Source organism: Phodopus roborovskii, unplaced genomic scaffold (assembly GCF_943737965.1).
Source record: "Phodopus roborovskii unplaced genomic scaffold, PHOROB, whole genome shotgun sequence".
Taxonomy (NCBI): domain Eukaryota; kingdom Metazoa; phylum Chordata; class Mammalia; order Rodentia; family Cricetidae; genus Phodopus; species Phodopus roborovskii.
The window spans coordinates 2087202-2102848 of record NW_026125648.1 but is presented as its reverse complement, the minus strand read 5'-3'; the positions used below and the strand labels follow the sequence as shown (position 1 = coordinate 2102848).

The window sequence follows — 15647 nt, the reverse complement described above, 5'->3', positions numbered from 1 at the left end:
GCAGCAAAATTGTCTCCCTGTCAAAGTAATTTTTCACATGCCTCTTTGTGTCCCATAGACCATGTATTTAAGTGACAATTTTCACTATACCTTGATGGGTAATGCACTTTTGTTTGTGACAGTTGGTTCTTACTATTGAGTAGGGGAAATGTATACTAATTTTCAGAAGAACCTACTGAAACTCCTTGGGAAAGGCTTAAGTACGCCTACTTTCAGTTTGATTTCATTATAAGAATCCTGTAAAGCAAGGGCCTGGGAGCCATGGCACCTCTTCATAATTCTGGTATCACAATATTGGTGTTGTCTGGGTGTGGTATCAAACCCTGAATGTCTTTAACCCTTGTAAACTAAATTGATTCACTCACACGTCATATATTCCTTCAAAATATTCAACACTGGGGAATGATGTGTAAATAAACAGAGAATGATGGTATTAAAATCATACACAGGCAAATAAATGCCTAATTAACTTTTCCTTTGAATATGTTGTCTTCATTCTTGAGAATTTCATACATATATCCAATGAAATATGATCATTTTATCCCCCATATCTTCCCTATAATTCTCTCCATGTCTCTATTAATATTTTCCCTTCCAACTTCATGTTTTTTAAAAGTAACCCTTTAAGTACACTTATTGCTGCCCATATGTACATGGAAGTAAAGCCATCTACTAGAGCATGTAAATCCTACCAGTGGCCACATCCTCAAGAAAGTATGGTTTACCCCTTTTCTAGCAACTATCGACTGATGAGAGGTAGGGCCTGGAGATCATCTACCCTATCTATACTAAGTTTTTTGTTTGTTTCTTGAAGACAGGTTTTTTTTTTTTTTTTTTGTATTGCTTTGGTGCCTGTTCTGGAACTCGCTCTGTAAACCAGGTTAGCCTTGAATTCACAGAGATCCTCATGCCTCTGTCTCCCAAGCATATAATAAATAAAGGCCCGTGCCACCAATGCACAACCTACACTAAGGATTTTGCTGTCATGATCTTGTGAAGGTCTTGTGTAGGTAACCCCAGTTTCTGTGAGGTCAAGAGTGCAATAGTCATGTCATATCTAGAAGGCAACATTTCACAGCACTCCTTCTTATCCTCCGGATTGTGTAGTCTTTCTGCTTTCTCTTCCTCAGTGTTCCATGAGTCTTGGGAAAGGGTGTTGATGCAGATGTCCAGTTTAGGGTTAAGTCTCTCATTGACTACTCCCTAATCCAAAAATAAGTGCTTTTCTAACCAAGGTTGAAGACAACCCAGGTCTATGGGTATAAAAATAAACATCTAAAAGGCATGTGGACAGCATAACCATCCAGCAAAATAACAATAGCAGGATATACTATTGGTCCTAAGCCTTCCCCAGCCATTGGCTCTTGGCCAGGGTTACAGTATGAGTTATGTCATTCTTTACTGTGGAACAGGCCTCAAAGCCAATCAGGAAAAGATAGTTATCCAATAATAGTCATGCCACTGTTGCACATCAATGTGTTTTCTCTCCTAGCATGCTACATAGCACTTTCTGGCACTATGAAATCTAACCAGCAGGGAGAAAGTTTCCTGGTGTCTTTGAGAGTAGTTTCTATGTCCTGCAGCAAAAGTATGAGGTATCTTCAATAATTGGATCTTACCATATAGTTATGGTAAGAAATGTCTGTTTGATTTTTCATGCCTTGAGACATTTTCGGGAAGACAAACACAATTGTGTACACAAACGAGCATGTGGCTGGCCATGATGGTGAATACCTTTAATCCCAGCAGAGGCAGAGGCAGGTGGATCTTTGTGAGTTCCAGGCCAGCCTGTTCTATAAAGTGAGTTCCAGGGCAGCCAGGGCTGTTACAAACAGAAACCCTTTCTCAAAAAAGCAAAACCCAAACAAACAAACAAAAAAACAAACAGAAAAAAGAAAGGAAGAACAAAAGAAAGGAAAAGAAAGAGCATGTGCCCCCTAAAAATCAACTTCATTGTTTTAGGAACAATGTTACTCGTAATTCAGATAAAAACAACATGTTTGTTTAAGTTAATTTAATTATTTGGTTTTGGCACTTGTGCTACTTAACCCTCTTTCATATCAAGCCTAATTTTCTGCCACTGTAAATTCCCATCTTGTCACCAGAAGTTTCTACATTTGTCTAGATTGCTTTAATCTACTGAACTGTGTGTCTTTGACAATAATACAACGAGGAGGAAATAATAGATTTTTTGTTGTACCTCACTTTAGTATGCAGTTACTTTATCACTGAGCTATATCCCCAATCTTAATAATAGTCTGAAGGTCCCTTTCAGTTGTCACATTTTATGAAACCAAATAATTTTAAAGAAACATCTTAATATAATGGGTTTTTTTCTCATTTCTGTGATTTCTAAGGGCCCTCCTGGTCCACCAGGCCCACCAGGACCAAAGGTAATGTTCTTTCTTGTTACATCATTTATTTTGTGTAAATTAGTTTTTCTTATTGTTAATGAGAATTTAAATGGAAACTTCTCTCTTCAGGGGAATATGGGCTTAAACTTCCAGGGACCCAAAGGTGAAAAAGTGAGTAAAGGAAAAGTTGTTTATCCAGCCTTCATGTTCCTCCATTTATACTCATTTGTACTGTCTTTTTTCTTGCCTTGTGCCTTACAATGGACATATTTAATCTATATTATTACTTGTAGTAGACTACTAAATATAACTATCATTTTTCTGTGTAAATAGGGTGAACAAGGTCTTCAGGGCCCACCTGGTCCACCTGGACAGATCAGTGAACAGAAAAGACCAACTGATCTAGAATTTCAGAAAGGAGATCAGGTGAGCCTCCAAGAAAGGGAATTTGATAAAGATTTTGTTATAGATAAGTTAAGTTAAATAACTTGATTGTGGTAATAATTTCACAGTATGTAGGTATATTGAGATAGCATATTGTGCATTCTTTTTATTAATTAAATTCTTTAATTTATTTTATATCCCTACCTCAGTTTCCCCTTTCTCCTCTCCTTCCATTCTATCCCCCTACCTCTCCTCTGCCCCCTCTATCCTGCATTCTTAATGAGTATAATGTTTGTTAATTAGAACTCTTTAATCAAATATTTTAAAAATTATGAAAAATTTTAAAATCTTGCTTTCTGTTAAAACAAACTATATGTAGATATGTAATCATAAATGTGGGTATTCTTTCAACAACAAGGACTTTGAATAATTAAATTTTTAAGAATAACTTTATCAGGATATTATCTTCATGCCAAACAATTAATCCTTAAAATATATAATTTCATCAGTCAGTATTCACAGAGTTGTCAAACTATGCCCACAATGCACTTTTAGAAAATTTTCATCAACTCTATATAAAAACTCATGCATATTAGTTTTCTTTTCACATTCTCTCCTAACTTTCCATTTTCTATTTCTTTTTTCTGTAGATTTGTCTATTGTTGGTGTTTCATATAAATAGGATAATACAATACATGACCTTCATTACTGGTTGTTTTTACATGACTTAATGTTTTTATGTTCAATTCATTTTTAGCATGTGGCAGTAGTTTATCCTTCTTATGGCTGAATAATATTGCATTGTGTGGATATAGCAAATGCTTCACAAACCTATTCATCAGCTGATGTCCATTTGGGTTGTTTCTATTTTTGCTCTTTGATTTATATTCAAGGCTAAGATCAGGTCTTGCTATGGTAAATTATCATTATAATACTTTACTTCTCTGATACTATGAAAGAAGATCAAATGTTATTTTAGTGAATACTGACCTACCTTTCAACAAACAAGATATATGCATTTTAATTCACTTAAATGCTAATAAGAGCATTGAAAATAAAAGAAAAATGTATTTAAAATATATCAATGAATTAAATTACTTATTTGTGGAAAGATATATTGTTATGCAACTGCCAAATCTAGATTTATATTTTCTTGCTTTCTATTAAATACTTTACACAAATGAATTCTCATTATATATCTTGCTATTTAACTAGTATTGATACTGGATATTAACTGAAGTGAGGAAAGAGTTTTATATTGTTGGCCCTAACAGATTTCAGCTTTGATTTAAAAAACATTTTGCTATCTTTTTTATTCCTGGTGAACCCAAAATTCACATTACTAAACATGTTCTGTAGTTGGAACTCTACTGAGTTTTAGGAGAATGAGAATGCATATTCTAGTATTAATGTGCTTTAATTGTCCCTGTATCTGAATAGGGAGTTCCTGGTGACAGAGGGCCTCCTGGACCTCCAGGAATACCTGGTCCTCCAGTAAGTATTCTGAAATGCCTGAGAATCATTTAACATGAACTGGTATTGATATATATATATAATATCTCATGAAACTACTGATTATGTGCAGGGTCCTCCAGGTGGTGTGAAAGGTGAAAAGGGTGAGCCAGGAGAACCAGGCAAAAGGGTAAGTGTTATGACCATTAATTGTGTTTATAAAAATTCTAAATATGCACATATATACTTGGCTTTCGCTTTTGGGTCACCAACCAGCTCCCAAATCATGACATGGAGTCTTATTAGGTACGAATGCTTGGCCTCAGCTTAGGCTTGTTTCTTGATAGCTCATATAACTTAATCGGTTTCTCTTCATCTATGTTTTGCCTAGGGTATTTTTACCTTTTTTCCTTCCTTCCTTTCTTCCTTCCTTCCTTTCTTCCTTCCTTCCTTCCTTCCTTCCTTCTTTCCTTCCCTTTTTCCTTCTTCTCTTCCTCTCTCCCTCCCTCCCTCCCTTTCTTTCTTTCTGTATGTCTTAATTTCACTGCTTTTCATGTCTGGCTGGTGGTTGCCTGGCTTCTGGACCCAGGTGTGTCCCTTTTTTTACTCCATTGTTCTCCTCTCCTTTTCTCTCTCCTATTTATTCTCTCTGCCTGCCATTCCTGCTGATCTCTCTCCTGCCTAGCTATTAGTTGTTCAGCTATTTATTAGACCAATCAGGTGCCTCAGGCAGGCAAGGTGACACAAATGCAACACATTTTTACATATTTAAACACACATCCATCCATTATTAAACAAATGCAGCATAAAAAATTAACATACCTTTAAACAGTTAAATATTCTGCAGCATATACAAACATGACACATCTATATATAGTTAAAGTAATTTCAATAACACACATGTGGATATATTTCTTTCTTTCTAAATTCTAATTTCATTGCCTGAAAATATCATTACAGGTGTAACTTATTATAATAACTGGTTTTTTTTTTATATTTTTGGTTGTGAGCCTAGCCTTTAACGGCGGAGCCACCTCTCCAGCACAATAACTGTTATTTTAAAAGTCTATTTGTACTCATTCAAGGCAGGACTAATGATTACTATAGTCCTTAATTTTCTACTTCCTACCTAACAAATTTTTTGTGCTTCCCCTGCCATTGCTTTGTATACTACAGGGTAAACCAGGCAAAGATGGAGAGAGTGGCCAACCAGGACTCCCAGTGAGTAGCTTTGGTCCTTTCTTTTAACAACAACAGCAACAAAAACTTGGGTAATGTTTGCACTGTTTTGTAATGGTGGTAGAAAAGCAGAGGGCATACATTATGGAGCTTGGAAGTAGCTTAAATGAATGGAAGTTGTCTTCACTATTTTGAATATAAATTTAAACTACCTCTAGTTTTAAGACAGATGTAATGAGGTATGCTTTATTATCTTAGATTCTTTTCCAGGGGCTGTAATGACAAAAGAAGCTTCTTAAAAATGAAAGAGTGTGTTTGGCTTGCAGCTACAGAAGGATATAGTCCTCCATAGTAGATAAGACAAACAGCATTCAGGGAAGGCATGGAAACAGGAACAGAGACTGGCTGATCATATTACACATTATTATTAATAATAATAGTAATAATTTGATATATGTACTTCTTATATACTGTCCACTTTCACCCCCTCCTCTCTATGTCCACATGAATCTCTCTCACTTGTTCATGCCTATTCATTTTGTTTTGTGGCCCAGAAAGATTAATCCAGGCCCTTGATAAGACTGAGTTTGGCACCTGATGGGCTCAACAGAGAAGGGCATATAACTAAAGACAGTGATGCTTCCGGCTGCAGAATCTATTAAAAGTCAATATTTCAGAGGCGGAGGATAGGGCCCCATGAGTCCCTCTTCCTTTTCTGACTGATTGCTGTGTCTGGGCTGGTCTTGGGTGGTCACAGTACAGGCAGCTACAGCTGAAGTGAGTTAATTATTATAGTAGTGTAATAAAGTCTTGAGGATGACACTTAGTAGCCCTCCACACTATTCTTGGGCTCTTACATACTTCCTGCCTCCTCATCCACATTGTTCGCTGAGCCATAGAGGGGGTGGCATATGTGACTTGTTTGTGGCTGGACCTACATTGTCACTTACGTTCTGTATCTTTGACAGCTATGAGTATTGTTATCTGCATCACCACTGTTCATTGTTAGGAGAGACTTCTCTGATTAAGGCTGGGGACTGCTGTATCTATGAGTTTAAGCAGAGATATTTAGAAGGCATTTGCTGATATGTTTGGAAGTTAACCATGAGAATCACATTTACTGTATGGGCCTAATTCCTCTTTCAGACTAGGGTTGTTGCTTATACTACCAGGCATTGTGTTTCCATCTTCCCACCTGTCTTTATGTTGAGTGGGTCTTGAATCCATTCAGAGGGTCCTTGATTACATCCTACAAAAAGTCAAACTGCTATCACACAAATGAAAATATCTTGCTTTCCAAATAGTTTCTTTATATTCCCTTTATCCTTGGCAAGTCTTCCCCAACCCACACCCTTATTTCCCCAATCTTGCCCCTCTAAACCTTTGCACACACTATCCCTCTCTGTTTTCTTTTTACGCATGGTCTGTTATCACCTCCTCCTTTAAGGTAAGCTCTCTGCACCCCCATTTCTTTCCTTGTTACCTGGTTTGCTCTGGTACTCCACATGAGACATTCCATACTGAAGAATTGGTCCTCATATGAGAGGACATGTGGCTTTTGTAGTTTAGAGCCTGGGTTTTCTCCTGTAGAATAATTACTTTTTCCATTTTAATACATATCCTTCCAAATTTTCGAATTCAATTTTTTCTTTACATTCCTCAGTTCATGGGAATCTAGTTTCCCTCCATTGTTTAAGTATTCTGAGTATTCTAAGTATGGGTATGCAAGTATGTCTGTATTATGACATACAGTCCCATATGCCTTGGAGTGATATAGCTGAATCGCACACTAGTTTCCGTGTTGGGAGAAACCCTCACACTGATTTCTAAAGTTGCTATACTAGTTTACATTTCCACCAACAATATATCTTCTCCTTTCCCAACATCTGCATCAGCATTTGTTGTTACTGATATTCATGGTGACAGCCATCTCACCTGGGGTGAGATTGAATGCTAACCTCATTTTACTCTGAATTCCCCTAATCGCTAAGGGTGTTGACTAATATATAGTTACCTCACCATTTGTATGTTTTATTTCCTTTTGGTTTAGTGTAGTGAGATAGTCCTAGGTTCATTTGTTTGTGTATATGTCTTTTGCCTGCATGTATGTATGTGCATCATGTACATGTCTGGCACCTGATGGTTGTGAGCCACTAACATCAGGTCCTCTTAACCACTGAGCTATTCTCTCCAGTTCCTGTAAGTTTTTTTTCTTTTGAGATCTTTCTCTTTAGTTCTGCAGCCCATTTTTTTTTTTTTTTTTTTTTTTTTTTTTTTGTTTTTTTTTTTTTTAAAATTGGGTTGTTGGTTTTCTTGGTATTTACTGTTTTGAGTTCTTTGTGTATTCTTGACACCAGTCCTCAGGCAGATTATGTATAGCAGGCAAAGGTTTTATTTCATTTTGTACACTGCCTCTTTGGTTGAATGGGTTTCCTTTGCTTTTTAATTTCACAAAGTCTCGTTTGTTGATTATCTTAGTTACTTTTGTACTGCTGTGCCAAATAACCGTGACCAAAACAACAGACAGAAGAAAGGGTTTGTTTGGACTTCTTAAGGTTCCAGGGGGATAATGGTCTATCATAGCAGAGAAGCAGCAGGCATGACAGTTGGAAATGCAAGCTGAGAGCTTACTTCTTGAACTGAAAGTGAGAAGCAGGGAGAACAAACAAGGCATAATACAAGGGTGTTAATCCACAGAGCTTTCCCCCAGTTCCATACTTCCTCCAGTACAGCTCCTAGACCTCCACAAACTAGACAACTGAGTATTCGAATGCCCCAGCCTTTGGGGGGGGCTTTCTCATTCAAACTACCACAGCAGTCTTATTTTCTGTGCCTATAGCTTATTTTCTGTGCCTATAGAGTTTGCCTATAGCTATATGTTGAAGCATATTTTTTTAGCAGTTTTTGGGTATCAAGTCTTACATTGGGGTGACTGATCCATTTGGAGTGGGGTTTTGTACAACGTGAGAGATAGGAATCAAATATCACTCTTCTGAATGTTGACATCCAGACTTTCCAATACCATTCATTAAAGATACTTTACTTTTTCCAATGTTTTTTTTTCTTGGCATGTTTGTAGAAAATCAGATATCTATAGTTGTATGGACTGTGTCTTCTGTTCCACTGATGGCCTGTTAGAGTTGGTGTTCTCATTAGTTCTGAGTAGGACATGATTATATGGCATATTTTCACTTTGCCATGTTCATTGATTTCACTCTGTTTTAAAGGGTTTGCCTGGTGATCCTGGTTACCCTGGTGAGCCAGGAAGGGATGGTGAAAAGGTAAGAATTCCTGCATTTTGTTGTGTCCAGTTTTGTTCTTATTATCATAAACCGTTCCCCTGTTGATACTGAAATATAAATGAAAACATAGTGTTCATATTCATGTATGCCTTCTTTATCCATTTTTCCTTTTATTCCCTGTACTCTAAATTTTCTTGCATTGCCCTAAATCACAGTGCATATGGGGGAAATGCATGGGACTGCATTTCCATCATAATGTCAGTACCTTTGCTGCAAGCACATGTCAGCAAAACTTTTAAGAAGACGTTGGAACACTATTCCAGTGCTTCTCTTACACAAAACGCTTAGAGCTGTAAAATTAGAATGCCTCCTTTCAACATTTTCCATTCTGTATGCAATTATTGTTTGTAAATCTGTGGCTAGTTCTTTGTAGTTTTCCCATTGGAATGATGCAGCCTGACTGAGGTCATTTATTTAGTTACCTATTTTAAAAGTGACTCTGAAAGCATGTGTAAAGCACACAGTTACCCTATTTTTAGCACATCACAAAATAGTCATTCCTCCATGCCCTCTGTTCTCCAACTGCTTTGTATCAAAGCCAAACTGAAAAAACATTAAAGCAAACTTGAAGTATACTGAAGTTAGTTATTTCACTGATGGTTTCTCTCTAAACTAGATCCAAGTTTTAGTTTAGCCTAAAAGACATAATTGAAATAAAGTGAAGCATGAAATACTTAAAATGGGATTGTTTTTCATTTAATAATTCATGAAGTAATGTCCCTAGAACTGGAAGTGTGACAGAGAAATCTCTTGAGTAGAATAACAACTGAATATTGTCTTCTTCCTTTATGACAAAGAATGTTGTTGATGGCAGTCTGTCCAATGCGTCAGCTTTAAAATAAGCCAGAGAGTTCATTGATTTTGGTCAAAATTATATAAACAGTAAATGCAAGACAACATAAAGATCTTTGTAGGCTTTAAATAAGTACCTCATTAATTCATATTATACTTTTCATTTGATTACTTTATTAATGACTTCTGAGTCTTTATGAAATCCAATGGTTTCTTGAGGAAATCAATGTTTTCATGTAATTCTTACTAATTATTTATTGCATATTTTCATTGAACAGGGCCAAAAGGGTGATATTGGCCCACCTGGACCTCCTGGACTAGTAAGTTTTTCTCTTAAGTCTTCATTTCCCAAAGTTAATATTGCCTCATCACTTTTTACCCAAGTTATATTTTTCCTCATGGAACATAAAAATCCAAGTCATTACCAACTTCTATTGCCTTAAAAGCCATTATAGCTTAAAAAAAAGCAGTAGTGCTCATCTCATATGGTTCTACCCATGTGTTACTTTTTTATAGTTAAGGTCCAAAATTATACATTGCATCATTCTTGTCAACCCCTTTCTTAAGCAACCAGCAGGTGGTGCAACTGCTGCTTTTAAAGAGTCCAGAAAAAGAATTCTGGAGGAAGCTAGGGATGGGTGGATTCTCCTGCAGTGCTCAGGGCAAACATGGATTTAGTCCTAATAGGTTTTCTCAATTTGTAATTGTCTGATTCACAACTCAGTGCTTTCTGGGGGCTCCGGATAACAAGTAGGAAATTGCTATGTGAAAGAATAATTGGGAGGTGCTATTACAGATTTTCCACCATATTTGCATTCACTGTAGAATTTAAGTCATGTACATTTCAAAGTATATCAAGATTAAAAAGAAAATAACCATTGAGGTTCAACAATGTTTTCAGTTGAACTTTTGGTAATTCAGTGGATGGTACACTGCACTGAGTCAACAGGAGTGAGTGCTGTTAAATTTATTCTATACACCTTGACAGTTTAGCGCTTTTTGTCCTAATATGTCTCCGATAGTTCTCTAGATCAGTACTCTAGATAATCTCTTTAGAAAACGAGAAAATAAAATCAGGAGAGTGCAGTGCCCTTTCTCTTTGACACCATTACCCCCATTTGGTTTCTCAAAACTTGTATTCTCTTGTTCATTAATAGTTTTGCATCCATGCAAGATAGGGTGAGATATCATAGTTTGCTAGTAGGTAATGATTTGTATGCCAAATCAACTTAAAAATAGAAAATGTGAAGGGAGGGGGCGGGGGACATGGGAGGATGGGAGGGTGAAGGAACTGGGATCGATATGTAAAATAAGAAATAATAATAAAAATAAATAGAAAAAAGAAAAGAAAAATACTTTTGTGAAATTCTTTGGAGTACAAGTAAATCATGAGAAGCAGGGGCACGATCAGTTGATTGGGCTCTATATATGCAGTCTTCCTGAAAGAGATAGAATTTTTTTTTTTTAAGGAATAGTGATATGTGAGTTGACTTATTGAAAGCTTGGGGAAGGCACTGCAGATGTTTGGAATGATATATAAAAGCACCGATACAAGCGTGCACACTGAGCTGTGGTGGCACACTCCTTGTAATCTCAGCACTGGAGAGGCAAGGGCAGGAGGATCTCTGAGTTGGAGGCCAACCTGACATACAGAGTGAGTTTTAGGACAGTAAGGGCTACACAGAGAAAAGCAATGTCCTGAAAAACCAAACAAAAGAAAAAATGTGCTCATTGTGTGAAATGGTTCTAATCAGACAGGATAGAGTGATAAGGATTCATTGCTAGAAATAACAGGCAAAGGAATAAATAGGTAAGAGTGATACTGAAAGTAGTTTGACTGAGTTGAGGGTTACAAATAGCATCACATAAAGTAAGAAATAAGCAAGTTGTGCCTTAAGACAAGTAGTTAACACGGAAAAAAATTGTTTTGAGGAAAGTATATGATGTACATAAACTTGAATTCCAGAGAATAAACATAAAGGCAAAGTCCACGTGTGAGATCAGGAAGAGTAATTATGGCAAGAGGGTAGAGGAAAGAAAATTAAGGGCATTTATTTTTTTTAAAGATTTGACAGGCTTATGTGACTGAAATTAATTAATTCATTGTTAATTATATGAGAAAAGACGACAAAACATATTTTTAGATTTGTAAGCCTTGAGCTCAATATTGTTATTACATGTTTCCTAATTGGTTGGAGGGTAAAAGTGATGAAGGCGACCTAATCTATGCAGCAGTATTAATGAGACTCAAAAATCTACATGATAGTTTTTACTGGTTTTTGTATGTAACTGTGTGAAAATTCAGTATTATAACCATATATAGCTCCTTAATTCCATTTAGAAGAACAAGTTGCATCTTCATTGAATTGCTGAATTTCTTTTTTCATGAAAAGATAATTTTCTTTTTCCATGGAAAGGTAATTCCTACTTCTGGGACTGGTGTGACTGTGGGAGAAAAAGGAAATATTGGGCTACCTGGTTTGCCTGGAGAAAAAGGAGAAAGAGGATTTCCTGGAATACAAGGTCCACCTGGATTTCCTGGACCTCCAGGTAAAAGAGATCATATTTATATCTCTGTGCTTACAGTATCCTAGCCAATCAATACATACAATTTATCATATTGGTTAGATTGGGTATCACAGTGGATGACATGAATATCCTATGCTCTATTCCCTGTATGTTTGTATAAAATGTATGTCTGTGCTCTGGTGAACACATACATGTGAGCCCCTGTGGAGGCCATAAGTTGACATTGAGAAGTTTTTCTGCACCTTTTCTCAAGTCTATCAATTCAACCTGTAGCTTTCTATTTCTGCCAGGCTTGCTGGACAGTCAGTCTGCAAGATCTCACCTGTTTACTCTGTGGATCTGCCCCCAGGCCCTCATGCTTTCCCAGTAGCAGTTTATCAACTAAGCCATCTCCCCTGTCCAAAGGGGGACTTTCTAAATGAGCAAGTGCCCCAAACCTGAATTATTATGTTTCTCACCAAATTCTTCCCACGTCCTTTTAAAAAGCCCACTTAAATTACATAAATTTCATTTTTACCTTTTATTATTTTTTTTGTACCAACCAGTTCCTTGACCTGGTAGATAAATTGTCACACTTTTCATGCTGTGAGAGGACAGGATATTGACTTAACAAAGGCCCAACATTTCTCTATTTCCTATGTAACATTTGTAAGCAGAACTGTCCATTTAGAATTCTAAAATCAATGAATTAGAAATTTCCATGTTGATTTTACCATTTAATAAAATTTTAAGTTCAGTATTGGCTTTGTATCATTCCTTTAGAAGATACAGAGTATACTGTAGAACTTACAGTTTGGCTACTAATGAAATTGCTCTTATGTATCCTGTTTATTAAAGTTTAGGAATCTGTGCAAAATTCACAAAATATCCATTTCAGTATCTAGCATCACACACACACACACACACACACACACACACACACACACAGTCAATGAATTATAGGTCCTTTCCATTTAAAATGTATAAATAAGAAGATAAGTGTCTCATTATCATGTAAATATGCACTTTTTATTACTTATCTCAAAACAAATGAGGTAAATTACAAAGCTCCATGACTAGGCTCATTACCTGGGCATTTCACAATTTGGGAATTAAAAGTAAAATATTAAAATAAAAGTAAAACAACTTTTGAAAATCTGCCTAAGAAAAAAAAGGCATAAGGCCTGCAAAACAGTAAGAATTTGCAGGAGATAATGGAGCATATTTTCACAGTAATAAGGACAAAATAGGTATGACTTTTGGAGCCTGTATTTTACTAAACTGCTATCCTGGTATGAAGATGGGTTATCTAGACGGTTTACAACCTCCAAACATACTTTTAAGCCATTACCAAAGGTTTTACTCTCACAGTAAGGGAAAGACTATAGAATAAAGTAGGGATGGGAGCAAGATAAGAGATCAGGGACTAACAAAGATATGAATAAGCTACATTAATTTTAAGTTCATAACATAATAAGGGAAATTCCAGAGGGGATAAGGATAAGTAAGTCAGTAATACTACTTTTAGTTTTTCCATATTAGTATGTAAGAACACAAATATTATTCACTATAAGTTTTTATTAAATACAGATTTAAGGACTTTAGGGTTGGCTTGGTGCATTGAGTGTCTGTCATGCAAACATAAGGACCTAGGTTTGAATCTCTAACACTGATGCAAAATTTAGGTACAGTGGTACATGCCTTTAATCCCAGCACAAATAAGGCAGACAGGAGGACGCTGGGGGCTTTCTGGCCAGGCAGTCTAACCTAATTTTTAAGTTCTAGATCCAGTGAAAAAGTCTGTCTCAAAATATAGCATGGAGAGCAATGCATATACATGCATACATCAGGGTAAGGGAAAGGGGGAGATGGAGGAGAGGGTGAGATAGAGGAGGGGAAGGGATATGAAAAATATAGATTTAAGCCCAGTGATCAAAATTTATAGGAATCATTATTAGAGAACAATAGAAGTAAAATATACAATTTAACTGTAATTAGAGGGAAAAATAGACCAATCTATACTGTAGAAGCTAAAATTATACCAAAAGATAACCTAGATATAAGTAAAATACAGAAGATACTAAAAAGTAAATCATGAACTCCAACAAATGTTAAAAGACTGAACACAAACTAGATGATACTACAATAAAATTGAGATAAAATACTTGTATATGCAAAATATGTGTATCTGAAGCAAAAGAGGAAACATGCAAAAAAGGTGAAAATATATTAATTAGATGATTGATAGAAAAGAGAAATCTGTCTTAATTCTAATGATGCGTGAAAGAAAATTCAATGAAAAGTATTCATTATCAACACAGCTATTCTATATTAATAAATAATGATACAATGATTAAAGTCATGAACCTTTACATCTAATGAATAGCCTTGAATGATTCAGTAAAATTTATGTGTCAGGGGGTAAATTGACATATCCTTAGCACATTGAATGTATTAAAAATAAAGGTATAAATACTTCAGTCAGCATAATCAAGCTGTATGTATGAGAGGAAAAGATGTTCCAGGAAGCAAATAATATATATTTTGTGCAAATTTACATGGAATATTTTAAAGAAACAAACACCAAGTTACCTGAAAAGAATCTACTGTGTGTATGTGTGTGGTCCTTTGCAACCACAGTAAATAGACTGAAGAAACATCAAATATTCCTATATTAACATTTACATGTTGATACAGTTAAAAATAACCCCAGAGATAAGGCAGACATATAAGACAATGCTAAACCACTAAATAGTAAGCCACAATAAAATTGCTTCATATCAAAATTAATTGACCATAGCCCAAACAGTGCCCTCATTCTAGTACCAAAAACACATGAGAAACAGGAATGATGCACAGGGTTATATCCCTAGAAATGAAAAGAAAAGCAAAAGGGGCTAAATTTAACTAACAGGCACCTACAAAATGTAGCAAGCACAAAAATATGGAATGGGAAACTTTACCAGGATGAAAAATATATATAAAAGGAAAACTAAAACAGATATAGCTGAATATAGAAAATAAAATATGATATTGAAAAGAATTTGAAATGACAACAGATTGACAAATACAGTCAAGATAAAAATTCAGAAATGATATAATAAAGAAAATGGATATTGCCATTATTTTTTATTTTAAGCTACAGAAAAATTATAAATGTCTACTAATAAAATTGACATTCTAACTTAAATATAAACTCCTTAAGTTTATATTTATATTTATATTAAGTTTATAATAACCAAATTATTAAAGTTGTTGTGAGAGAGTAGGAAGCCTAAGTCAATTGCCATGATACACAAATTCTCAACCTGTGGGTTGTGGTCCCTCTGTGGAGACCACATATCAAATATCCTGCATATCACATATTTGCATTATGATTCATAAGAGTAGCAAAATTACAGCTATGAAGAAGCCATGAAAATAATTTTCTGGTTGTCCAGGGGATCACCACAACATGAGGAACTGTATTACAGGGTTATAGCATTAGGAGGATGTATTACAACATATTAAAGGGTTATAGCATTGAGAACCACTGTCCTGGAAGATTTTGAAATATTGACAATATCCATGAAGAAGTGTTGATTTGCAGGTGTTTTATAGTTTTCTGTAAAATTCTACCAAACTGACAAGAAAGAAAATCTCCATATTTTTAATTATTTTGAAGCATAAACAGGAA

General features: G+C 35.6%; 1 protein-coding gene across 1 annotated transcript in view; it reads left to right on the top strand.

Annotated features, from left to right (window-relative positions):
- The window catches only part of Col4a5 (collagen type IV alpha 5 chain), a 152186-nt gene that overhangs the window by 70532 nt on the left and 66007 nt on the right, over window positions 1-15647 (top strand). Inside the window, exons 11-19 of the mRNA XM_051178007.1 lie at window positions 2358-2393; window positions 2484-2525; window positions 2688-2780; window positions 4179-4232; window positions 4324-4380; window positions 5367-5411; window positions 8597-8650; window positions 9742-9783; window positions 11881-12013. Coding sequence (XP_051033964.1) covers window positions 2358-2393; window positions 2484-2525; window positions 2688-2780; window positions 4179-4232; window positions 4324-4380; window positions 5367-5411; window positions 8597-8650; window positions 9742-9783; window positions 11881-12013 — 556 coding nt within the window. The remainder of the gene's footprint in view (window positions 1-2357; window positions 2394-2483; window positions 2526-2687; window positions 2781-4178; window positions 4233-4323; window positions 4381-5366; window positions 5412-8596; window positions 8651-9741; window positions 9784-11880; window positions 12014-15647) is intronic.